The sequence below is a fragment of the Podarcis erhardii genome, assembly GCF_964252035.2.
Source record: "Podarcis erhardii genome assembly, chromosome: 2".
NCBI lineage: Eukaryota > Metazoa > Chordata > Lepidosauria > Squamata > Lacertidae > Podarcis > Podarcis erhardii.
Genome location: NC_138498.1, coordinates 20964117 through 20991004, shown reverse-complemented (window position 1 = coordinate 20991004; position 26888 = coordinate 20964117). Strand labels below are relative to the sequence as shown.

Below are 26888 nucleotides of genomic sequence, written 5' to 3'. Positions count from 1 at the left end.
TAGACTCAAAAAGCCTTTTAAGGCATATCTAAAACAAACCTTATATTGGTCTTCTATATTGTTTGTTATATTGGTCTTCTATATTGTTTAACAGCAGTGCCTTCTGTCAAAGAATCCAGAGAAACTGTAGTTTGGTGGAAGGCTGAAGTTCTCACCAAAGAAGAACCAATAAGTAAAGTGATGAATTAGCAAAATTAACAGCTGAAAAAAGAGAACCTAATGCTGATTGTTTTATGGAAGGATGGAGGTCTTTTTCAAAAAATTTAAAGAAATATGATAGCATGACGAATTTGTGAGCCGGACTATGAGCAACAGAAGGAATTAAGAGACTATTGTCTTATTGCCATGATATAAGAGAGAGAAGACAGAGTGCAGCAAGGAGGGAAATTGAAAAAACATCATGGAAAAATGGGATGTGAAGTCGGCAAAGAAAAAAATCTATTGTGTATTGGAATGTATGTGTGAAATTTGTGGAAATTTAATAAAACATGCTGGGGAAACAAACAAACTGCAGTTTGGGAAGGATGAAGGGAATTCCTGGTGCAGTTGCTCTCAAAACTGGTCAAAAGGAGGGTTTTTTTCCTCTCAGGGGGAACTTGACAGAACTCAGTTCTGGCCCCTCTCAGGTGGGCGCCATTGCCATTCTAAGAGAAAGAGGGAGGCATTCTTAGGTGAGCTCTGGCACCTCTTTTTATAGAAAAAATAGTTTTATATCTTGATTTTATTCTGTGAACTGCCCTGAGACCCCCGGGGATAGGGCGATATATAAATTCAATTAATAATAATAATAATAATAATAATTTTTAAATAGATACATTTCCACCTAGCTTTGACCCCAGTGGAGAACATCTGCTGTCATAGATAGCATTAATATATATATAAATAAAAAATGGTCCAGTAGCACCTTAGAGACCAACTAAGTTTGTTCTTGGTATAAGCTTTCATGTGCATGCACACTTCTTCAGAAAGCTTACACCAAGAACAAACTTAGTTGGTCTCTAAGGTGCTACTGGACAATTTTTAAAATTTCTTTATATATTTCGACTGCATCAGACCAACACGGCTACCTACCCGAATATAGATAGTATTGTGAACAGTAATTTATCCTACACATTCAGATTGGGACACGGGTGGTGCTGTGGTTTAAATCACATAGCCCAGGACTTACCGATCAGAAGGTCGGCGGTTCGAATCCCCGCGACGGGGTGAGCTCCCGTTGTTCAGTCACTGTTCCTGCCAACCTAGCAATTCGAAACCATGTCAAAGTGCAAGTAGATAAATAGGGACCGCTCTGGTGGGAAGGTGAACGGCGTTTCCATGCGCTGCTCTGGTTCGCCAGAAGCGGCTTAGTCATGCTGGCCACATGATCCCTCAGCCAATAAAGCGAGATGAGTGCCGCAACCCCAGAGTTGGTCACGACTGGACCTAATGGTCAGGGATCCCTTTACCTTTACACATTCGGATTGCAGGTTGGATTTTTTGTTTTGTTTTATTGGGTGCTTCTGTGGGAAAGGTACATCTAGTATTTTATAGCTGGCACTCAATGCCACTATTTTTGTGATATTTAACACTATCTGCGCCACATAAATGCAACTGCTTTGATTTTAGATGAGTGTTGCAGATGATATATCAAAGAGGGAGATCCTGAATGACAGCGTTTGTAGTATGGAAGGCAAGATGTAGTAGGAATTTGCTGGGCGTGTTTCACAGAAATTGGTAAATTGTAATTAATGTATATTCCTTGAATTAATGAAGTGTATATTCCACATCTTAGCAACTCAGGTTGTCACCAGGCCCTCCTCCCACCTCACGTCTGGACCAGGCTTTCCTTTCAAAGGAGCAGAGGAGGAAAGGCTGACAAAGCGGCCCTGATCTGCCCTGACCCTTTTTCCCGGCCGGAGCCAGAAATGCTGCAGTTCCCCTGGGAGCCGCAAGGAGGCAGCGAGCCCTTCGCGGAAGGGAAACGCGGCGACACCCCGGCGGAAGCGGAAGTGGAGTCTCTCCTGGCGAAGGCATGTGTTGCTTGCTGCTGCTGTGCATTTAGCTAGAGACCGGCGCTCGGAGGCTGGTCGCCTTTCCCGGTCATGGCAGAGAGGACCGAGCAGCGCATCGAAGACCGGATCCCCGAGCTAGAAGAGCTGGGGAGGGTCGGGCTCCTCACCAGCAAAGAGATCAGGTTGGGCGAGGTGGGATCTCCGCGATCCCCGGGGATCTAGGGAGGGAACGGCCCCATGGATTGGGGGTGGAAGCAGGATGGTGGGGAAAGGGAGCCTCGTTTGTCCGGGTCGGTTTTACGTATAAGGTAAACAAGCTCTAGCTTAGGGCCCCACTTTCTTGGGGGCCCCTAAAAAATTTAAAGGAAAAACAACAACCAGGATGTACATTTCCAAAATGTAAGATAAAAAACAAATCAAATAAAACCTACATACAGCAACAGTGTTTTGTGTTGTGTAGGCTCCTGTGATGTAAGTAATGGGCCCCCAACCATTTTAAGTTAGAGCTTAATAATTATTTCACTATTAATGTACTTATTAATTGTATTTCACTATTAATATACTTCTTAATTGTATTTAAGTTCAACAATTACTTTGATAAAATACATATTTTGTTACGTGCAAATGGATTTAGATACCTATTAGGTCCGTAAATGACCATATAGCATATATTCAACACAAAAAACAGTGACAATTTGTTGTTGACAAAGGACAGCTGGACATATAAAGGGCCCCATTACCTTCAGTAGCTTAGGGCCTCATCAAACCTAAATCCAGCCCTGGTCCTACTCCTTCAAGGGCAGTAGGAAACAGGCTGTTCTTGGCAGACCTGCAAGCAGCCAAGCCATACCATTTTTTTAAAAAATAAATAAATATATACGATTTTTATTAAATTTTTACAATTTCAGAGAAACATTTAATATACTTAAGATATCAGTGACTTCTCTTCTTCTCTTTCCATGGTTCATTTTACATATCTTATATCCCTGCGTCTTTTACAATGTACCATTCAGTATTCCATTATTGCATCCATCAAAACTTATTTACACTGTGGAATTTATCTTAATGCTGCCAGTGTTTTCAGCTGTACACAGTTACTTTCCATATATTCAGTAACATCTTTTCAGGATTTTATCAGCCCCCCACCCAGCCCATTCTAGCAGCCAGGCACCCATCTAGAACCTGCATGTCCCTCTCCAGACATGGACAATAAGGAGATAGTTGAGTTGCCCCCAAAATGTTGTGATACCTGTGTGTTCTGTGGATAGGGAACCATGGAAGGATGTTGCCTTTTTGTATTTCTGCAGGGCAGTTATTAAGAAGACCTTAGCCCTTGAATATAAAATACAACGGAGAGCACTCCATAAGGAGAATTTTATCAGTTACATTCAGGTAGGTTTCTTAAGAAGATTCATTTTCAGTATGCTTTCATCTCTTGATATTTATCTCAGTTAACAAGCGTTATATCTTGTGGTGTTTCTTAAAAATGTGAGCTGAAAACATAATGCAATAAAGCATGGCTTAGTTGTCAAATGCTCAGTCTGGTATATCTCTTGGTTCTAAATTTTGCCGCAGCAGATCTATACATTAATTACAATGCAGTTATAAGGATGTAGAGAGGGCCTTTCAAAAACGGAGGAAGCTGCCTTATATCACCAGACGAGTAGATAACTTATTGACCCTCCAGATGTTGCTGGACTACAGGTCCCATAATCCCTGACAATTGGCCATGCTGGCTGAGGTTGATGGGGTTTGGACTACCAACATCTGGAGGTTCGCAGGTTCCCCATCCCTGGTTAGCAGCAGCTCTTAAGAATAGACAGAAGTCTTTCTGGACCCTACATAGAGAAATGAGTGTGTGTGTGTGTGTGTGTGTGTGTGAGAGTGAGAGAGAGGGAGGGAGAGAGAGAGAGAGAAAGTGGTAAATGTATGTTTTGGTTCCATCAAAATCCAAGAGGATTCAGCCCACTGATTGAGTGGAGAGGAGAGTTTCTCCATGATTAGTAGCTAGGATGAATGGGCACTGGATAATTTTTGATTTATTCACCTCATTATTACAGGCCTTAATTGCAGTTGTTATTATATAATAGCATATAAAATCTATATAAAGCAATAAATGCACGGCTTTTTCTGTGCTAGCTATTGCTCAGTTTTTATCATCCTTGAAGTATTGTTGACCTTCTAAATATTTTCTTCCCCTTCAGTATGAAATCAATCTGTTGGAATTGATTAAGAAAAGAAGAGCGGTAAGTTGACATGTAACTGAAAACTTGAAGGGGTTCTTATGGAATTTACCAAGGATTGTAAAGTTGGTCATTGTTTTCCATAGCGCACTGGCTACTCGTTCAAGAAAGATGAGATTGAGTACTCCATTCTGCAGAGAATACATGGTGTCTTCAAACGGGCCACAACAAAATGGAGTGTAAGACTGTTTTATTCTACAGCACTTGGATGATTTTGTATAACCTCTTGTGTAACATGATGCTGACCTTATTTGTGCATAATTCTAAAGCCAAACTGCAGCTAAGTATGAATGAGCAGGTGTCCTAGTGACAGTTAGAAAACAGCAGCTGTTTCACTCCTCTGCTGGTGCTGCTGCTGTTTTTCTTGGAGCTGTGACAGAGTTTGGCTTAGTGTTATGTTCAAACCTGGGCTCATGGGTTGTCTTGCTCCAAACAAACCATGAGTGGTAAGCCAAGAACAAACCAGTTGCAGTTTGTAGCTTTCTAGTTTCTAAAATAGGGACGCGGGTGGCGCTGTGGGTTAAACCACAGAGCCTAGGACCTGCCGATCAGAAGGTTGGCGGTTGGAATCCCCGCGACGGGGTGAGCTCCCATCGCTTGGTCCCTGCTCCTGCCAACCTAGCAGTTCGAAAGCACGTCAAAGTGCAAGTAGATAAATAGGTACCGCTCCGGTGGGAAGGTAAATGGCATTTCCGTGCGCTGCTCTGGTTCGCCAGAAGCAGCTTAGTCATGCTGGCCACATGACCCGGAAGCTGTACAGCAGCTCCCTCAGCCATTAAAGCGAGATGAGCGCCGCAACTCCAGAGTCGGCCACGACTGGACCTAATGGTCAGGGGCCCTTTACCTTTACCTTTTTAGTTTCTAAAATGCTTGTTTCAGAATACTGGTTCTTCCTCCTCCTGAAAGACAGGTCCATCACTGACTGCTAGTTGAGACACTTCTTCATTCCATAGTTTCTTTTCTCAATTGCTTGCTGTGGAAGCTTTGACCCTCCCATATCTTGCTCCTTACGCCATTGTTGTAAAAAGGATAACAATTCTGGATTAATGGTACTTGTTGTGTTCTTAGCTTACCTGTACCCTCCTTTTTGTTTCACTTCCATAGGATGATCTTCAGCTGTGGTTGTCTCATGTGGCCTTTTGCAAGAAATGGGTGAGTATTGGAGTGTAATTTCATCATTTCAGCTGTGAGCTTATAAAGCAGTTGAACCTCCTTTCAAGGGAGCCACGGGATGTGGTCTTTGCATGGTGATAATTTGGAAGAACCTTGTTGAAATGACCAGATTTGTTGGAACGACTGGACTTGCTTTTGATATTTTTACCTGCCAGTACTATCGGAGGACTGTGAGTTAGTCTCTGTCTCTTATATATGATTATGCACGACAGAGTTTACAACAGCCGGAGTTTGTGATAGATAAATAAATAAATACTAAATAAATACTCACAGTCTTGCTGCTGTTTGAGCTTTGTTGTTCTGCCTGACCACCCCAGTCTTTTGTTATGGGGAATGCAGGTGCTAAAAACTGTAAGTTCCCTCTGTGCAGTTCCAGATATATTTCACTGTAAGACGGCAAACCAAACAGTATCAAAGTCCTCTGTAATGAAGGTGAATCTGTTTCACTTGAAAAGGTACACAATATAAGAGAGTGATATGATGCTTTCTGTTTCCTAATAGAACAGGAAAATACAGCTGAGCAAGGTCTTTTCAGCCATGTTAGCTCTTCATCCTAACAAACCAGGTACGGTACTTAAGCTTGTATATGAAGTGAGGAGGGTAGGCAATCTTGGAAAAGATGGATGGGATATCCTGGCAGTGGCACAATTTGTTTGCCTGATCTGGCTCATTTAAGCTGATGGAACAGGTTACGTTGCTATACTAGAGCAACCTTCCCCAATGTTGTGTCCTCCAGATGTTGGCCTCCACATCCCATCAGCTCCAGCCAGTGTGTCCAATGTCCAGGGATGATGAGAGTTGTAGTCTAGCAGTATCTGGAAGGTACCAAGTTGGGGAAGGCGAGGCTAGCAGAACAAGGCATAAGAACCATTACTTGGAATGACTTCTTGGTTGTCAGCTGGTTTTGCAGTGGCTGTCTTAAACAGCACCATGCATCTCTCTCTCTCTCTCTCTCTCTTTTGTAGCTCTCTGGATCATGGCTGCAAAATGGGAAATGGAGGACCGTCTCTCATCTGAAAGTGCCCGGCAGTTGTTCCTTCGTGCATTGCGTTTCCATCCAGAATGTCCCAAACTGTATCAAGAGGTAATATGTGATTCTGATGCTTCCCCACTCCCTCCGCTGCAAATGTTTAACTAGTTTGTTTCAGCTTGTTCATTGACTGCTGGTTTGTTGAACTGAAGAACAGAACGCCATTCTGGTTTTCCATCCTCACTGGCAAATTATTCTTTTTTTTAGTTGTAGTAGTTGTATACCACCCTTCCTCCGAAGATCACAGGGCCGTTCACAACAGAAAAATACAAAACGAAAACACAAAATGCATAATAAAATGAAAGCAAAACAAACCAAGAACCCCCTCCCACAGACACATTTAAAAAGCCATATAATGCTAATCAGTCAAAGCCCTGGTTAAAGAGAAATTGTTTTGTTTAGTGCCTGTAATGAATGTGCCAAGTGAGCCTGGCTGGACATACTGTTGCTTTTTTATATACGTATAACTTTCAAGCTAATAGTATGATGCCCTTTTTTCATTCTCAAAGCTATAGTTAAATATGGTAGGCATTGAGTCTGAGTGTGTCTGCCAGGAAAAACTTCAGATGTAATTGTCTTTACCACGGGTGGGAAAGTAAGATATGCAATATGTGTAGTGAAGTCCTTCGTGTTTTATCTTTGCAGCCTGAAAGTGATGCAGTTTTGTAGTATTGCTTTTGTTGTTAAAATCATCAAAAATCCAAGGGAGCTTTAAAATTTCTCTCTAAAATTTTAACATGCCAACTTGATCTCCACTGTTGTCATTATTTTTATGTGTCAATAGTAGCCTCTGTTGTTGTGAAACAGCCATGTTTATCCTGGTCCATCCATAATGACAACGTCAGTTTCTGGTGAAGCGCTTAACCGGGCAAAGTCTTCAACAGTTTCAAGAACAGTAGTGAGGGAAAAGTCAAAAGAACAACGAATGCAAAGTTTATTAAGAAGAAGACTGCTAATTTTTTTTTTTTTTGGTAGTAATAATGCTGGGAGTCCCTGAACCATGGTTAATTGGGAGCACGCCACAAAATGGCTGATTTCCTATTCCTGATTTTACTCCAGTTACGTTTTACATCAGCACCACTATTAACCACAGTAGTAACAAGGAATCCTTCTCCACTGGCATTTGAAGCCCTTGCCACCTCATTTCCCCCCCCCCCCCTTTGCCTTTCTTTGTTTCTGTAGTATTTCAGGATGGAGCTCATGAATGCCGAAAAGCAAAGGAAAGAGAAGAAAGAATTTGAGCAAGCAAAGATGGACCTGGTAAGAAATGAGATGTCGTTGTCACGGAAAATTTCTGCCTGTGCCAGAAACAATTCCTCTTGGGTCAGGGGTGGGGAAAATCTAGACCTGTCTGCTGAGCCCTTGGGATTTTTTTCCAGGCTACATCTCCTGTCCCCAGGCCACACTCCTCTTCAGCCTGTCTCTACACCCTTCTCAGGTGCTTTTGCTTGGCTGAAATAAGTCCTTGAACTGTGAAGATGCCTCTTTCCTCCCTGGGTGGAGATGGGTGTGTGTTTGTGGAAACCTGTGAGTGTTGTGTGACTGTCACTGCCAGATTTACATATAAGCTAAACAAGCTATAGCTTAGAGCCCCCTTCTCTTGCCCCCCAATAATAATAATAAATTATTATTATTATTATTATTTATATTATTTATACCCCGCCCATCTGGCTGGGTTTCCCCAGCCACTCTGGGCGGCTTCCAATAAAACACTAAAATACAATAACCTATTAAACATTAAAAGCTTCCCTAAACAGGGCTGCCTTCAGATGTCTTCTAAAAGTTTGGTAGTTATTTTTCTCTTTGACATCTGATGGGAGGGCGTTCCACAGGGCGGGTGCCACTACCTAGAAGGCCCTCTGCCTGGTTCCCTGTAACTTGGCTTCTTGCAGCGAGGGAACTGCCAGAAGGCCCTCAGTGCTGGACCTCAGTGTCTGGGCAGAACGATGGGGGTGGAGACGCTCCTTCAGGTATACTGGACCAAGGCCGTTTAGGGCTTTAAAGGTCAGCACCAACACTTTGAATTGTGCTCGGAAATGTACTGGGAGCCAGTGTAGTTCTTTCAAGACCGGTGTTATATGGTCTTGGCGGCCGCTCCCAGTCACCAGTCTGGATGCCGCATTCTGGATTAGTTGTAGTTTCCGGATCACCTTCAAAGGTAGCCCCACATTGCAGTAGTCCAAGCAAGAGATAACTAGAGCATGCACCACTCTGGTGAGACAGTCTGCAGACAGGTAGAGTCTCAGCCTGCGTACCAGATGGAGCTGATAAACAGCTGCCCTGGACACAGAATTGACCTGCACCTCCATGGAGAGCTGTGAGTCCAGAATGACTCCCAGGCTGCGCACCTGGTCCTTCAGGGGCACAGTTACCCCATTCAGGACCAGGGAGTCCTCTACACTCGCCCATCTCCTGTCCCCCCAAAACAGTACTTCTGTACCCCCCAATATACTTCTTCTTAATTGTATTTCACTATTAATATACTTCTTAATTGTATTTCAGTTCAACAATTACTTTGATAAAACACATATTTTGTTACGTGCAAATGGCTTTAGATACCCATTAGGTCCATAAATTACCATAAAGCATATATTCAACACAAAAAACAGCAACAATTTGTTGTTAACAAAAGGACAGCTGGACATTTAAAGGGCCCCATTACCTTCAGTAGCTTAGGGCCTCATCAAACCTAAATGCGGCCCTGGCGACTGGGATGCACTTAACTTTGTACGGTAAAGTTTCACAACAGTTGCTGTATCCACTTTTTGCCTGCTTCCAGCCCCCTTCCAATCACTGGTGTGCATCCCCCAAAATGTGGCCCAGGAGGGTATGGGGATCCTTAATCTGGAAAATGTTTTCCCGCCTCTGACTTAGACAGTTAAGTTGTATCATTTGAAGTGTTTGCGATACAATAAATTACAGCACGCTTATACATTACTTTCCTGTGCTGTGTGTCCATTTGAGACATCTGAAGCAAAAACAGCTATCCCTTAATTGCTCTTGTGCTTGTCCTTTAAGTGCAGCACAGAGTCTGCATGACTCGAGGAACATCGCTGGCGCAGCTTTCTCCCATGGAGCAGTGTTTCTGTGCTCCTGTAATAGTGGCGAGTCATCAACTTGGGACATGTGTTGTGGAATCTCCCCCCCCCCCATTTTTTTTTATTGGTTTTCGCAACATTATAAACATACAAACACATAAGACAAATCATAGCCTTATTGAAAATTACACTTATTAACATTGTTAAGTGACTTCCTCGCTTCCCCCTGGTTGAATTTCATTGCATATCCTTTTAATGGTTTTCCAAATCACAGTTCTTATAAAATTTAACTTAAACATTAACATCCGTAGATCTTCACATTATGAAATTAAACATATTAATTCGACACTTGACATAAATAAAATCCTAAGCCAATTAAGTATCTGCAAGCTGTTTTCAGTTAATTTAACTTAACATATTTAACTAAGTAATCATTAAATTTAATCCACTCTTCCTGATACTCCTCCTCCTCCTGGTCGCGTACTGTTCTGGTTAGGTCGGCTAGCTACAAAAAATCCATCTTCACCTGCCATTCTTCTATCGTTGGTAATTCTTGGGTTTTCCACTTTTTAGCTAAGAGAATACGTGCAGCAGTTGTGGCATACAAAAATAATTTAACATCTTTCTTGGGTAATTCCAAACCTGTTATTCCAAGAAGAAAGGCCTCTGGTTTCTTTATAAATGTGCTGTGGAAAAGTTCTAGTAACTTGTACAGCTGTTAACAAACGCAAGGTGAAAACCGGATTGTGTTTTGTTGAGTGACTGCACTCTTCCAGAGATCACACACCTCTTATGAAAGGTTCTTTGCCATGTTCCTTCTTAATTTATGTATTCTGTTGAACATGTAGCCCACCCCATCCAAATGGCTTAGGGTGGGTAGGAAAAAGCTAAATTATTCCATCTTGCCCTTCCCTGCCCCTGCCCGCCAAAGTGTATTGTGTTGTTTCTGGAAGACGTTGACAAGCTGCAAGTTTCTTGTGACCTGCTGTGCCTTTCCTCTGCCCCTACCCTCATTGCTTATGGAAAATATATGCCAACAAAGCTAACCAGAGGCCACACTGTTGTTGCTTTTTCAATATTGGGGAATGTCCACCTATCAATATATGTGGAGCATTTCTCTGACAGTGCAGTGCAGTGGCTCATATGTGCAGTGGGGCTCCAGCTGCAACTCCTGTGGAGGAAAAAGTGTTGGTCATGTGCCATGAATTGTTTTTTTATCTGAAAAGGGTCTAGGACATGAAAGCTTGACTTTTGCCTGCAATTTTAGGGTGAATTCAGCTATTCTGAGGAAATACTTAATGGTGCAATGGCCCGAGTTGTCTACAGAAATGCTGTTCAGAAAATCAAAGGTAACTCCATGTTGTATTTCTCGTGTGTGTGTGTGTGTGTTTTAAGTAGCAACCTGCCTTAGGTAAAGGTAAAGGGACCCCTGACCGTTAGGTCCAGTCGTGACCGACTCTGGGGTTGCGGCGCTTATCTCGCTTTATTGGCCAAGGGAGCCAGCGTACAGCCTCCGGGTCATGTGGCCAGCGTGACTAAGCCGCTTCTGGCAAACCAGAGCAGCGCACGGAAAACGCTGTTTATCTTCCCGCCAGAGCGGTACCTATTTATCTACTTGCACTTTGACGTGCTTTCGAACTGCTAGGTTGGCAGGAGCAGGGACCGAGCAACGGGAGCTCACCCCGTCGCAGGGATTCGAACCGCTGACCTTCTGATCGGCAAGTCCTAGGCTCTGTGATTTAACCCACAGCGCCACCCGTGTCCCAGCAACATGGCTTAGGTTTTTAAAAATAAATATAGGCCACTGGTTTGGTTGGCTGGGGTTGAATATTGCGGCACCCATTCTAACAGAATGACTTTGGGATGGCTACAACCCTGAAGGTGTTACTGACAAAGGGGTACTTTCGCAGACAGTTAAAAGACCTCTCTGCTCACCCTAACTTTCCACAAGTGTTGATAACCGAGTTCTGGGTTGGTTCTGGCTGCGGAGGTTGCTGAAATTACATCGACTATATGGATGTTTTCACTTTTGTTTATTGTTTCGAATGGTTTTATGAATATTGGGACTGATTTAAAATTCAAAAGTGGCACCTAGGTTTTTAAAAAATATATTTACAGTGGTACCTCAGGTTAAGTACTTAATTTATTCCGGAGGTCCGTTCTTAACCTGAAACTGTTCTTAACCTGAAGCACCACTTTAGCTAATGGGGCCTCTTGCTGCTGCCGCACCGCCGGAGCCTGATTTCTGTTCTTATCCTGAAGCAAAGTTCTTAACCTGAAGTACTATTTCTGGGTTAGCGGAGTCTGTAACCTGAAGCGTATGTAACCTGAAGTGTATGTAACCCGAGGTACCACTGTACTAGTATGTAGGATGAGTTGTTCAGCTTTCTTGTAGCGTCTGGATTTGGCTGCTCTCAGGATGCTAGTGTTGATGGGATAGTTGTCTCTGACCTGGTATTACCTGCATAGAATCACAAGAGTTGAAAGGGACTCTGAGGGTCATCTAGTCGAACCCCCTGCAATGCAGGAATCTTTTGCCCAATGTTGGGCTCGAACCCATGACCCTGAGGTTAAGAGCCTCATGATCTACAGACTGATCTGTCCCAGCTGCTGTACTGAGCATTCATGAATTGTGTAGTCAAGTTCACATACAAGTCAATCCAAGCCTTGCGGCAAAATTTGACACTCCACATTAAAGAGATGCATTTCAAGCAAAGTTTGGTGAGTTCTTACGGTTTTATTCGTTTTTTAAATTAATCCTCTCGTTTTAGAGTACATATATTTTATTTGTTAAATATTTTCTGGTTTAAGAGAGACTGTTTATGAGGTTCTGGACCCTCCCTACTTACCGTCTGTCTGTCTGACTCCATTCTAGGTGCCGAGTTTCTTCTGTCACTGCTGTCAATTGCAAAACTTTTTGATTTTACACAAGACCTTCAAAAGGAAATTCTGGAAAAGTAAGTTCGGGGTGGGTGTGGAGAACTAGAGCACGGTTAGTGTGGTCCATTCATTTGGTCTGCAGCGTGTCTGTAAAAATACAATTTCTTAAAACATATATCAAAGATCATCTATCGCAGCGCATTGCAATTGCTACAACAGGTAGAAAAATCATTAAGTGGTCTGCCAAGATCTTCAGCAATTTCCAAGTGGTCTTTGGGAAAGAAAAGTTTGGAAGCCACTGTGCTAGAAGTATTATTTTGTTTAACATGGAAAGCATTCAGGTTTGATGTTCTCACTTTCAGTCTATCACCTCATCCCCATTCTGTTCTTTAGCGTGTGTAGACCACACTATGACTTGGCAGACTCCGGCATGTCTGAGGTGGCTTCACCTGAATTGGTGCCGAGAGTGTCTCAGGATAAATAAAATGTCACTGTTGTGATATAGCTGCCTGCTTGTAGAGCAAAGCACTCTTAATGCTCCCTCCTAAGAAGAGGGTAGCGCATGGAGCAATAGCATGATAGTTTTCCTCTTAGCCTGCAGGCAGAATACGCCAACGATCCTCTTATGTGGGACTACATAGCACGGCAGGAGCTGGAGAAGGACTCCTTGCCCACAACAGAACATCGGTCCAAACAGTCAAAAGCACAGGAAGCAGCCCTAAAAGAAGAACGGTGTTGCATGGTGTTTGATGAAGCAGTCGCCTCCCTTCCCACAGGTTAGAACTTGGGCCTCTAATATATATCAGCATTTATAAAGTATAAAATCTCTAAAACATAAACGAAACTTCCAGTTCTTGCGGTAGAGCTTTGAAGATGTATGTAGTCATGATTCCCAAATTAACTATGAACTGATGGACTTGAAGAGCTCAATATGTGTGTGGCTATTTTTTAATTTTTAAGTGTTCAGATTTCCCCCGAAAGGGGTATATTTGAATGAAAACGGGAAGGCAATACTTTTGTTTTTGCCAATGATGTCATGCAGATGCTGTGAAGAATTTGCATGCGCGATGAGCCTCCTTCCCACGCTTAAACACCCATCTGGAAATGCAAGAGAGGCAGAAAGGTTTCCTAGTGCTTGTCCATTTGTCCTTTTCATCCACTTGCAATTGTTAATCAGGTTTCACGATGAGGGTGGCGCTGTGGTCTAAACCACTGAACCTCTTGGGCTTGGCTGATCAGAAGGTTGGCGGTTCAAATCCCTGCGACGGGGTGAGCTCCCGTTGCTCTGTCCCAGGTCCTGCCAACCTAGCAGTTCGAAAGCACACCAGTGCAAGTAGATAAATAGTTTACTGCAGTGGGAAGGTAAATGGTGTTTCCGTTCGTTCTTGTTTCCGTCACGGTGTTCCATTGCGCCAGAAGCAGTTTAGTCATGCTGGCCACATGACCTGGAAACCTGACTGCAGACAAATGCCAGTACCCACAGCCTGAAAAGCGAGACGAGTGCCGCAACCCCATAGTCACCTTTGACTGGACTTAACCATCCAGGGGTCCTTTCCCTTTCCCTTTACACGATAACAGTGGTGATTTATGTCCTCCAAAAATAGTAATTAAGCTATAGGCTTTAAGGTGAACTGTAGGCTTGTTGGTCTAGTTCTAACAGCAGATGAGGTAATAAAGCCATGTCTGGATTTGACCACCTCAAGACTGCAGGTAGAGACTCGCATGACTGAATGTTCCCCAATTCAGCACCTTCCTGGGCCTCATATAAAATCCCTCCACGTAGAAATTTAGATTTCAAGGAGCAAGCTTCCAGGCTAAGCTTTTATAGGACATATTCCATGCTTGGGAGTGTACTGCTGCTCACGAGAGAGTGATTTTTCCTCAGAACCTTTGCCTGCAGTCTGAAGTGGTATGGTCCAAAACCGTTTCATGGCCACCTCGGCCGAATTTGAGAAGGCGGCCAGAGTGTCAGTGGTGGGAGGGAGCAGGGCCCTCCTGTACCTTCATATAGCACAAGGGTTTGCGGGCCTTACGCCACTAACCGCTTCACCTCAGGGACTTAACGTACACTGTGCAATTTGCACGGAGGAGGGAACAGCTGAGTGAACCCGGCTAGGCTGGTTAGCAAGGGTTTATTTCATGCACAACCTTCCCAGAGGCCTCCCATGAAACGCCTCAGAAGTCATATTCAAAAGGCAGTACCGTCCACTTACCGTTGTCTTGCTTTGGTGACGGAAAAGAGCCATGAGGTGGGCAGAATATGTGTGTCTTCTTTCTGGTGTCCTGCAATCCACTTTTCCCTCATGATGTGCTCCAAGAGAGTCAGATTTTGTACGTTTTCATCCTCAGCTGACTCAGAGAAGTAGGAGAAAGCACCAGAGCTGCCTTGAGGTTTATACGGTGTCTGTACCGTGTGGATTTTAGCTGTGTTTTATCTACGATTTTATTCGTGCACTGTTCGGTGAGCTCTTTGATCAAGTGGCTTATAAAATTTCTAAATAAAGATACTGAAGGAGGAAAGAAACTTGTAGCAAATCTTGTGAATAGGTGCTTCCACCCCCCTTTTAATTGTTGGTTTGATAGCTTTTGCTTAGGAGTTGAATTTTTCTTTAGCAGGTCTTGGAAAAGCAGTGTTGTTTTCATTCAGAAGGAGTGACTGCTGTTTTTATTTAATGAAACATTTTTAACCCTCCAGAGGCCATGTGGGAACGTTATGTCGCTTTTTGCTTGGAAAGATATAACCGGAAGACAAACAGCGAAGAGTTAAAGCAGAAGGTAAACGCTTTAAGTATTCCTGCAGACAATTCCAGAAGTTTACTTTTGTTTTTGTGGAGGCTAGTCTGCGCGGCAGTGAAGCTCATTCTTTTTTCCTTATCTCTTCCTGTTTTTTTAGAGGTTGGAAAGAATATCAAGTGTTTGCAGCCGGGCTCATGAATTACAGTTGCTACCAGCTTCTCTCTATCAGCAGTGGGTAAGGATGTACCGTATTTTTCGCTCTATAACACGCACCAGACCATAACACGCACGTAGTTTTTAGAGGAGGAAAACAAGAAAAAAAATATTCTAAACGAAACAGTGGATGTATGATTTTTGTGGTTCATGCTGTGGCCACAGGCATGTGATCTGAAGTGAGTTTGGAGTAGCCCAATACAAAAATCCTGAGGATCCATGTGGATCCATGCTTTGTAACCATGTTTTTGCACCACTGCGACCCCAGGCAACAGTCGGTGCGTGATTTTTTTGGTGCAAGATGTAGCCATGGACATGCTATGTGATCTGATGGTGAATTTGGGGTGACCCAGTGCAAAAATCCTGAGGATCCATGTGGATCCGTGCTTTGTAACCACGTTTTAAGTGGGGAGGGAAGGAAAAGCACTCAAGGGACAAGGAGAACGCATGGGGTCTGTGGAGAAGGATGCTGCTAATAATGCTATTTAGCGAGCTGAGTGGGGAGGAGAGAGGGACAGAGAGCCTGCTTGCTTTAAAGGAGCCAACCGGACAGGAGCCACTTACACTTGTGTAAGCGGCTCCTCTCCTCTCCCACTTTGCTCCTTTAAAGCAAGCAGGCTCTCTGTCCCTCTCTCCTCCCCACTCAGTGGCTCTTCTCCCACTTTGCTGTTTCAAAGCGAAACACGGAGGAGGGAAGGAAGGGGAACCATGGATCCTCTGCTCACAACTGCAGCAGATCCCCCCCGCCACCCATAGGCATTCGCTCCATAACACGCACAGACATTTCCCCTTACTTTCTAGGAGGTAAAAAATGAATGTTATGGTGCAAAAAATACAGTATATGACTCTTGCTGGGTTTTTTATATATATAAAAAGCACCACATCGCATGAAACGAGAAGACTTGACTTTGGGTCTTGGGACACATTTCTCAATAAAGGCTTCCGTTTTATCTTTGATTTGCATCTCGTCAGCTCCAGCTCTTACTGGGGCTCAACCTTGGAGAAAAGGCTGAAGAGGTGGCAGCAGCAGCAACGAGACGATTCAGCCACTTGGTAGAAATGTGGGAGATGAGGCTGAAGTTGCTTCTCCAGCTGAACACGGATGGTGTAGGCCCTTGTTTCCAGGAAGCATTTAGAGCAGTTAAGGCGAAGGTAAGCGACAAGCCCCTGGAATGAAAGGATTGCTGTTTGCAAGCCTCATGGTGGAGGGGCAGTGTGGCGATCCCACACAGGGCCCCCGGACGTTTGACGGTCTATTGACCCTGTGCCGCCACTGCGATGGCTTTTTCCGCTGCCACCACCCCGTATCTCACGGGGACACACGGAGTCCAGTCAGTTGTTAACATAAACAAATAATCAAGTTTATTTTTAAATGCAGGAACAAGCTTATGGTTTCAGTTAGTTTTTCTTGACAGTTTCTTAATCTTAGTTCCTAACAACTCCAAACTGATTATTCCAACTATCTATCTGACTCCACCTAACAATTCCTCTCACTCTCTCACAATACAACTCTACCAACCCACACCTAAACCTCCCTCTTCCTTCTTCAACTCCCAAACCTCAACTCTCAACTCCCAAACCTCAACTGACTTTCAAAACCTCCCACTCTAACTTTTATTCCCCCCTTGCATTCTCACTGGCCAATCACATCACAGCCACTTTAACCCTTTCCTTATGACCCATCCTAGGAGGCAAACGCCACAGGCAGCTTCCTTGAAATACCCTCCTCCCCAATTTGCCACCTCACTTGCATTTGGGGGGGGCATGTGTTCTGATCTTGGGTGGGTGGGTGGGTGGGAAATGTTCCCTTCATCTTGGGGACAGATCGTGTTCAGGGATGTTTACTGTGATGGCAGGGGTGACAACTCTTCTCATTTGCTCCTTCCATTTAGTGATGAAATTTATTACGGTCAGAGACCGGCTTGAGAAACACAAATGGAACTACCCTCGCAATAGCAAAACAAACATTTAAAACAATATACAACAATGGATTTTAAGTTTAAAAGTGCAATAGGCATATAAACACATAAAAACTTTAAAATAGACTGCCTTAGAGAAATGACCCAAAGTCGCCCATGGGTCCGAGTTTGGGAATTTTCTTAACAAACTAGATTGAATTGGGGGATGGTCTGCACCTACAGATCTGTGCGCAGAATCTGGCGACAATCCAGGTCATCTTGTGGTCTTTGCCTAACAGGAAAAGATCGAATTTTTGCTTTACCGGGAGGTCAGCAAGCCTCACCAGCAGGGGGGTCAATGGTTTCTCTACATGCCTCATCATAAAAGGGACATCTAAAAAATATGTGTTCAGGGCTTCCTATATCCCCCAGTGGACCGGCGCAAATTCTCTGGACCTTCCATTTAGTGTTTTTCCCCCCCAGAATGCCTTTGGAATGATGCTAGACTATGGGTTTCTTCAGCCATGGTGGGAGGGTGTCTTGTATGCATGCCTTTGTGCTTAGAGTACTACAATGCACTCTCTGGGGGGCTACCTTTGAAGGTGACTCGGAAACTAAAACTAATCTAGAATGCCACTGCCAGACTGGTGACTGGGCGCGGCCGCTGAGACCACATTGGCTCCCAGTACGTTTCCAAGCACAATTCAAAGTGTTGGTGCTGACCTTTTAAGCTCTAAAGGGCTTTGGCCCTGCATACTTGAAGGAGTGTCTCCACCCCTATCATTCAGTCCAGACACTGAGATCCAGCTCCAAAGGCCTTCTGGCAGTTCCCTCACTGTGAGAAGTGAAGTTAAAGGGAATCAGGCAGAGGGCCTTCTCGGTGGTGGCGCCCTCCCATCAGATGTCAAGGCAGTAAACAACTATCTGGCTTCTAGAAGACATCTGAAGGCAGCCCTGTATGTTTTTAATTTTTGATGTGTTTTAATTTGTTGGAAGCCACCCAGTCAGATAGGCATAATAATAATAATAATAATAATAATAATAATAATAATAATAATAATTAATAATAATAATTTGTATAAGTTGCACTCCACAGGGGTTGGCAGCAGCTGCAACTTGGGGAAAGGCACATGACTATGGGGACACCCCAGAGTTACTAAGATGGTGTGCCACACACCCCTTGCTTGTAATGCTTACGTTAAGGGCTAAGTTACTTGCCTAAACGCCTGTAATTAGAACAAAGGTATCACCCATTATTGCCCCCTTACAAGCCTTTGATATTATCCTCTGCAGCAAGGGGTTCCAGCTGCTTGATATGCCTAGACCCCTCCAATAGGAAGATAAGTGCATTAATTCTGCTGCCATCCTAATCTCCTAGCCCAGTGTTTCCCAACCGGTGTTCCGCGGCACACTAGTGTGCCGCGGGACGTCGGCTGGTGTGCCGTGGGAGGGAGGCGGGCGAGTCGGGCGGCGAGAGGCGGGGCGGCGGCGGCGAGCACACGCGGGGCGGGGAGCGAGCTCCCTCCCACATCCCATCGCCCCGTGCTCCGCGCTGGTGTCCGCAAGCCTTGCGCACCCGGGGGATCTCCCCCCGGGAGCGCAAGGCTTGCGGGCAGCAGCCTGCAGCGCGGAGCACGGGGCGCCCTCCGGAGGACGCCCCGTGCTCCGCGCTGGTGTCCGCAAGCCTTGCGCACCCGGGGGATCTCCCCCCGGGAGCGCAAGGCTTGCGGGCAGCAGCCTGCAGCGCGGAGCACGGGGCGTCCTCCGGAGGACGCCCCGTGCTCCGCGCTGGTGTCCGCAAGCCTTGCGCACCCGGGGGATCTCCCCCCGGGAGCGCAAGGCTTGCGGGCAGCAGCCTGCAGCGCGGAGCACGGGGCGCCCTCCGGAGGACGCCCCGTGCTCCGCGCAGGTGTCCGCAAGCCTTGCGCACCCGGGGGATCTCCCCCCGGGAGCGCAAGGCTTGCGGGCAGCAGCCTGCAGCGCGGAGCACGGGGCGCCCTCCGGAGGACGCCCCGTGCTCCGCGCTGGTGTCCGCAAGCCTTGCGCACCCGGGGGATCTCCCCCCGGGAGCGCAAGGCTTGCGGGCAGCAGCCTGCAGCGCGGAGCACGGGGCGCCCTCCGGAGGACGCCCCGTGCTCCGCGCTGGTGTCGGCCAGCCTTGCGCACCCGGGGGATCTCCCCCCGGGAGCGCAAGGCTTGCGGGCAGCAGCCTGCAGCGCGGAGCACGGGGCGCCCTCCAGAGGACGCCCCGTGCTCCACGCAGGTGTCCGCAAGCCTTGCGCACCCGGGGGATCTCTCCCCGGGAGCGCAAGGCTTGCGGGCGTCAGCTGGCAGCGCGGAGCACGGGGCGCCCTTCGGAGGACGCCCCGTGCTCCGCGCTGGTGTCGGCCAGCCTTGCGCACCCGGGGGATCTCCCCCCAGGAGCGCAAGGCTTGCGGGCGGCAGCTGGCAGCGCGGAGCACGGGGCGCCCTTCGGAGGACGCCCCGTGCTCCGCGCTGGTGTTGGCCAGCCTTGCGCACCCGGGGGGCGCATGGGGCGCCCTGAAACAGAGGGTTCCCCATGCTGCGGACTGTAGCCTGCCGCCGGACGCGCGGGGCGCCCTGAAGCAGAGCGCCCCTCGCGCCAGGCAGACATGGGCCAGCCCCACAAGCTCGGGGGACAGCGGGGAGGCGCAGCACCGCCATCCCACTGTTCCCCGACCTGGTTTTTTTGGGGGGAAATAAAGGAAAAAAATTTTTCCTTTATTTCCCCCCTCAAAAAAGTAGGTGCGTCCTATGGGACGGAGCGTCCTATGGGACGAAAAATACGGTACTTACTATTTCATAATAAAGTAATTATAAAATACTTTCTTTGTGTTTATTTGATTCCTATTAAAGAGAGTTACTTTATATATAGTCAATATAGGCACAGAGTTAATTTTTTAAACATTTTCTAATGGTGGTGTGCCTCGAGATTTTTTTCATGAAACAAGTGTGCCTTTGCCCAAAAAAGGTTGGGAAACACTGTCCTAGCCCACGCTGGGCTTTCTGGTGGCTTTTAAAAATATGTTGCATAGCTGTCACATAGTCTCAAATGCTGGGTTTGGCTCCTATGTGTGTGCCTCGCATCCAGTGTATCATGCCCAGTATTTCCACGGCCTAAAATTAATTTTTCTCAATTTATATAGAAAGGTTTATTGTTTTGAGTACATTCAAATGTAAGATAAAACATATGCAAAGGGACTTGACAGGAAGTCATAGTTGAAGAAAAGATTTTGTAAGATAAAGGGAAAAAAATATTTACTTTCATTTTTATCATTTTCTGTGTGGGTGTGGGTGTGGGTGTGTGGGTGTCTGCATATATGTGTGTTGTTGTATGCAATGTTTGGGAGGAAATAAGACAGTAAATAACAAATAACAAACTAAATATCGATGTATGTAATTTTTATTTCTTAATTATATTTAGTGGTAGTATGGCTGTATTGTTTTTTATAACATAAAACCATTCAATAAAAATTATTTTTAAAAATACATTAATTTTTCTTTCTTCCTACCACTAGGACAGCTTGCCGTTATGGATTCTATGTACAGAATGGAGCGAGAATGTCAATAGCACTCCTGAAACGGAAGCACTCTATCAGGTATTACATATCCTATTTGAAAACAACGACAGCTCAGCATGGGTAGAACTATTCAGGAAAGCGGATGGGAATACAGTGGTGCCTCGCAAGACGAAATTAATTCGTTCCGCAAGTTTTTTCGTCTTGCGAGTTTTTCGTCTTGCGAAGCACGGTTTCCCATAGGAATGCATTGAAAATCAATTAATGCGTTCCTAGGGAGACCGCCTTCAGACCAGGTCTGGGGACAGTCTGTCCCCGGACCTCTTCTGAAGGCTGGGGGGGGGGAGGACTTTTCTCCCCACCGCCAGGCTTCAGAACAGCCTTCTGAAGGCTGGCGGTGGGAAGAAAAGCCCTTCTCCCGCCGCCAGCCTTCAGAAGAGTTCCTGCAGGGCTGCCTAGGCTGCGAATAGCAGCCTGCTGCCCGGTGCGAGGGACACTCTGAAGCAGAGCGCCCCTCGCGCGGGGCAGACATTCACAGCTTGGGGAGCCCTGCGGGGAACTCTTCTGAAGGCTGGAGGCGGGAGAAGGGCTTTTCTTCCCACCGCCAGGCTTCAGAACAGCCTTCTGAATGTTGGCAGTGGGGAGGAAAGGGAGGAAAGCCCTCCTCCCGCTGCAAGCCTTCAGGCCAGGTCCGGGAACAGAGGGGAAGGTGCGCAGCTTCTCCTCTCTTCCCGGGGCTTGCGGTGGGAGGAGGGTTTTTCCTCCCCACCGCCAACATTCAGAACAGCATTCTGAATGTTGGCGGTGGGGAGGAAAGCCCTCCTCCCGCCTCAAGCCTTCAGGACAGGTCCGGGAACAGAGGGGAAGACACGCAGCTTCTCCTCTGTTCCCGGGGCTTGCGGTGGGAGGAGGGTTCCCCGCTGTCCCGGAGATTTCCCTATGGGCTTTCGTCTTGCGAAGCAAGCCCATAGGGAAATTCGTCTTGCGAAGCCGCTAAAAAATCGGAAAACCCTTTCGTCTTGCGGGTTTTTCGTTTAGCGAGGCATTCGTCTTGCGGGGCACCACTGTAGTCTTACTAGTAACATTATCATGTTAGCATTAATTTTAGAACCAGCACTGTGCTTGGTAATCTGCAGGTCAAAGAAATCATGTGATCCCAAGACAGAGCTTTGTAGAGTACAGGAGCCAGACTAAGTTGGGGTCAAGGGCTTTGGTGAGGGAATACAGTGTCCGATCTGGCTGCCATACTTGGGGAAAGCCTTTGCTGAAGATGTGAGTTGTCTCTGAAGTGGAAGCAAAGCAGGAGCGGGTGCAAGAAAGAGGGAGAAGGAGGGGAATGCCTGGAGACAGTAATATTCAAACGGGGGGGGGGGGGGAGCGCACACCCATTGAAAGCACCCCAGATATAAATGTGTGTATGAATGCATTCAGACACAATCTCCATTTCTAAATACAGTGGTACCTCGGTTTTTCGAATGTCTTCGTTGACGAATATTTTGGTTTTCGAACACGCCTCAGAAGTCAAACATGCCACGTGGCTTCTGCTTAGTGCAAGATCCTGAGGCCAAGCTGTCAGCTGTTGAGTTTTTGATTTTCGAACATTTCAGAACTTAAACGGTCTTCCGGAACAGATTACAGTCATACCTCATGTTACGTTTGCTTCATGATACGTTTTTTCAGGTTGCGTCCTGCGGCGACCCGGAAGTACCGGAAAGGGTTACTTCTGGGTTTTGCCGCTTGCGCATGCACAGACGCGAAAAATGGCATCATGCGCAGAAGCGGCGAATCGCAACCCACGCATGTGCAGACACGCCGCTGCAGGTTGCGGGCTGCTCATGTTGTGAACGGGCCTCCGGAACGGATTCCATTCACAACCAGAGGTACTACTGTACGTTCGAAAACCAAGGTACCACTGTATAGTCGTACCTTGGAAGTCAAACGGAATCCATTCCAAAACATTCAGAAACCAAAGCGCAGCTTCTGATTGGCTGCAGGAAGTTCCTGCAGCCAGTCGGAAGCCCCGTCGGATGTTCGGCTTCCAAAAATAGTTCACAAACCAGAACAGTCATTTCTGGGTTTGTGGCATTCGGGAACTAAAACATTCAAGAACTAAGCTGATCGAAAATCAAGGTATGACTGTATATTGATTTGGAAAGGACAGTCTCGAAATTACAAGATGTACTCAGATTTGCTAAAGTTAGCTGAATCAGAATTATTCCATCTGTGTACACCAGTCCTGCTCTCTATTTGAATCCTTAGCTCTCTGGGTTGAAATATCCCACTTCGGATCAAAATATGCTGGCTCCTCATAGTCCATGACATGCGCTTAAGAGCTTCACAGGTCTTCTCTGAATGTGCTCAGGGTCTTTTTACGTTTTAACTTGCAGAGATCTTTGCTTGCCACGCTGCCTGCTGACTCGGTAACCATGAAGGAAAAGTATATCGAATGGGCGTACAGGGCTGGTGGCTATAAGAAAGCAAAGAAAGTCTTTACCAGGTTAGAAGAACTCCTTCTGAAACACACACATATACAGAAATACAATTATTTATTTATTCTGCTTTCTCTGATGGTTTTTAAAAACTGAATCCCTCACACACCATCTTTATTTCCTAGTTTACATGAGAGCCGTCCGTTTTCCCTTGAGTTCTTCAAGAAGATGATTCAGATTGAAAAGGAGCAAGTAAGTAACGTAAAACTTAGTTTTAGGATGTTCTGTATCATTAGAGGCATGTGCCACTGTGAATTTTCTAAAGGGAGCAGTGGTTAATATGCTGGAATATGTTGGGATTGGACTACTAAAAGGTGCCTTTTTAGAAAACATCTGGAAACTTTTTTAAAGGATTTGACCTATATCAAGGGCATCGTTGCTATTCCGTTTCCTGACATGACTCAAAATGTGTTGTTTTCTGAAAGCCCTAAACAGCTAGAGATGTTGCTTATTTTTTTATACTTTGTTTGTTTGTTTGGGGAAAAGGTCATAGCTCCACAGTGTCAGATTAAACGTTGTGGATGTCTAGTAAATTTTTTATTTTTATTTTACCAACCAACAATTTTAATAAACCAATTTTGATGCATTGTCGCAGGGGCACTAAAAGGCGTGGGGCCCATAGATCAGTGCCTACTCTGCCTATTTGGTAGTCTAATAATAATAATAATAATAATAATAATAATAATAATAATAATAATTTCATACCCCGCCCTCCCCAGCCAAGGCCGGGCTCAGAGCGGCTTACAAGCAATAATAAAAACAAGTTGAATGATTACAACTTAAAAACAAAATTAAAATAAAACATTAAAATATTGAAACATTAAAATATTAAAATGTAGCCTCCTCGCAGGAGGAGAAGGAAAAGAAAAAAGAAAGAGAGGGAGGGAATCAAATTGGCTCCAAGCCAAAGGCCAGGCAGAGGTCTAGCATAATAATAATAATAATAATAATAATAATAATAATAATAATAATAATAATTGTACCCTGTCCATCTGACTGGGTTGCCCCAGCCACTCTGGGCAGCTTCCAGTGTAAGTAATAAAGACATAGCAAAACATTGAACCTTTAAAAGCTTCCCTATAGAGGGCTGCCTTCAGTGGTAGATCATCTGCTTTGCATGCATAAGGTCCCAGGTTCAAATCCTGGCAGCTTCAAGTAGGGCTGAGAGATAACCCTGCCCCAAACTTTGAAGAGCCACTGCCAACCAATTCTGAGCTGGATTGACTTGCGTTCTGTCTTGGAATTAAACAGCCTCCTCTGTGTGCTTTCTGAATGCTTTTAACTTTTACGTTAGTTGCTGCCCATGGTTGTATCTGGTTGGATAGGAATACAGTGGTACCTCAGGTTACATACGCTTCAGGTTACAGACTCCACTAACCCAGAAACAGTGCTTCAGGTTAAGAACTTTGCTTCAGGATGAGAACAGAAATTGTGCTCTGGCAGCGCGGCAGCAACAGGAAGCCCCATTATCTAAAGTGGTGCTTCAGGTTAAGAACAGTTTCAGGTTAAGAACGGACCTCCAGAATGGATTAAGTACTTAACCCGAGGTACCACTGTATGTGTGTTTTACGTACAGTGGTTCCCCGCAAGATGAACGCCTCGCAAGACAGAAAACACGCTAGACGAAAGGGTTTTCCGTTTTGGAGGCGCTTCGCAAAACGAATTTCCTATGGGCTTGCTTCGCAAGACGAAAATGTCTTGCGAGTTCCTGCGGGTTTTTTTTTCCTTTCCCCCCCTTTTTCTAAGCCGCTAAGCTGCTTATCAGCTGATCCGCTAAGCCGATAAGCCGCTAAAAGCCGCTAAAAGCGCTAATCCGCTAAGCCGTCAATGGGCTTGCTTCGCAAGACGAAAAAACCGCTAGACGAAGAGAATCGCGGAACGGATTCTTTTCGTCTTGCGAGGCACCACTGTATAGTTTTCAGGGAGCTCCAAGGGGTGTGGTGGGGTAGTGGAGAAGGAATAGCAGGGGAAGCATTCAAGGCTATGGGTTTGGGTGGTGAGGCAGGAAAAGTGCCATGTGAGAGGGGAAAGCTTCTCAATACTTTATTGCCCAAGCCTGTCACAGCTTCTGCTCTTATTCCTGTGCCCTTTTAATTCATGGGCTGAAGGACTAAATAGCAATGCACTGTTTCATGTGCTTGGCAAGTATATTTAACAGCTGTAACCTTTGGCTCAGCATTCTTAGTTATCCCCCCCACCTTTTCTTTCTACCTCCAAGGAATCCTGTAAAATGTCCAATATCCGAGAATATTATGAACGAGCCTTGAGAGAATTCGGTGCCACAGACCCCGGTAAGAAGTTTTATTTCTTCAAGTGTTGTGAGTATAACCAGAGATCTTCTCTTCCTTCCTTCTTCATTTTAAATTTAAACACACAGACACAAAAAAACTGGATTTTATTGCGTGTCATCTTGAGAACCTACTTAGGCCAGAATCATAATAAGCAGGCATAGGCAAACTCCAGCCCTTCAGATGTTTGGGACTACAATTCCCATCATCTCTGACCACTGGTCCTGTTAGCTAGGGATGATGGGAATTGTAGTCCCAAACATCTGGAGGGCCGGAGTTTGCCTATGCCTGGTAATAAGTATGAAGTCGGCAGCTAAATAAGCAGGCACCCAAATAGCAACGTCCCTCAGATGAAATCCCCACACCACCCCTCAAATTCCCAGAATTAAGCATCTGGCTAACCTGGGGGCTGGCCATAAAGCTGTGGTAGCCAGAGCCATCCAATGTACAGGAAAGGGATATTTTTTTTAAAGTTGTGCACAAGTTATTTTACTCTGGACTTGGCCCAAAGGTTACTCATCATCAATGTCTGCATTGTTCAACATGTAAAGGGACCCCTCACCATTAGGTCCAGTTGTGACTGACTCTGGGGTTGCAGCGCTCATCTCGCTTTATTGGCCGAGGGAACACAGAAACGCTGTTTACCTTCCTGCCGGAGCGGTACCTATTTATCTATTTGCACTGGTGTGCTTTCGAACTGCTAGGTTGGCAGGAGCAGGGACTGAGCAACGGGAGCTCACCCCGTCGTGGGGATTTGAACCGCGGACCTTCTGATCGGCAAGTCCTAGGCTCTGTGGTTTAACCCACAGGGCCACCTGCGTCCCTTGTTCAACATATACCGTAACGTAAATCAAAACCCACCACTTCTGCTGGAACCACTTTCTCATCTTTGATGCAAAGTACATAATCTTTAAAAAGGAGCTATTGTAAGTACTATAGCAACTGCTAAGTTTTTAGTCCCAGAGTTTTGCAAAAAAAAAACCAACCCACTCCACACATATACTCCAATGGTGGAACATACATAGGATCATGTGTTGCTAAGTTTTGGGCTCACAGGGGCATTTCCATTATCACAATATTAACTAGCCTTTTTTCTTCCTTTGAAGATATTTGGCTGGATTACATCAGAGAGGAACTGACTCAGTCCCAAGGCAAACCTGAGAACTGCGGCAGCATTCACTGGAGGGCGATGAAAATGTTGCAGGGAGAACAAGTGGAAACTTTTATTTCAAAGTACACATTGCTGCAAACTGGACACCTGTGAGAAATGTAATCATAGATGTGTCTTATCTTAAGAGCTAAACCTACTTTAAACGTTGTTTGTAAATTTGTAACCCAAAGGCAAATAAATATATATTTTGGGGGGC

General features: G+C 45.5%; 1 protein-coding gene across 1 annotated transcript; it reads left to right on the top strand.

Moving 5' to 3' along the window:
- The first annotated feature begins 1983 nt into the window (after window positions 1-1983).
- Window positions 1984-26888, top strand: UTP6 (UTP6 small subunit processome component). The gene is made up of 19 exons (XM_081849707.1): window positions 1984-2176; window positions 3302-3386; window positions 4199-4240; window positions 4324-4416; window positions 5342-5389; window positions 5912-5975; window positions 6376-6494; window positions 7623-7700; window positions 10746-10827; window positions 12354-12435; window positions 12953-13134; window positions 15054-15133; window positions 15252-15329; window positions 16280-16459; window positions 20745-20825; window positions 23132-23241; window positions 23359-23425; window positions 25452-25524; window positions 26628-26888. The coding sequence occupies exons 1-19, from the start codon at window positions 2085-2087 to the stop codon at window positions 26783-26785; spliced, it is 1794 nt and encodes a 597-aa protein (XP_081705833.1). The 5' UTR covers window positions 1984-2084; the 3' UTR covers window positions 26786-26888.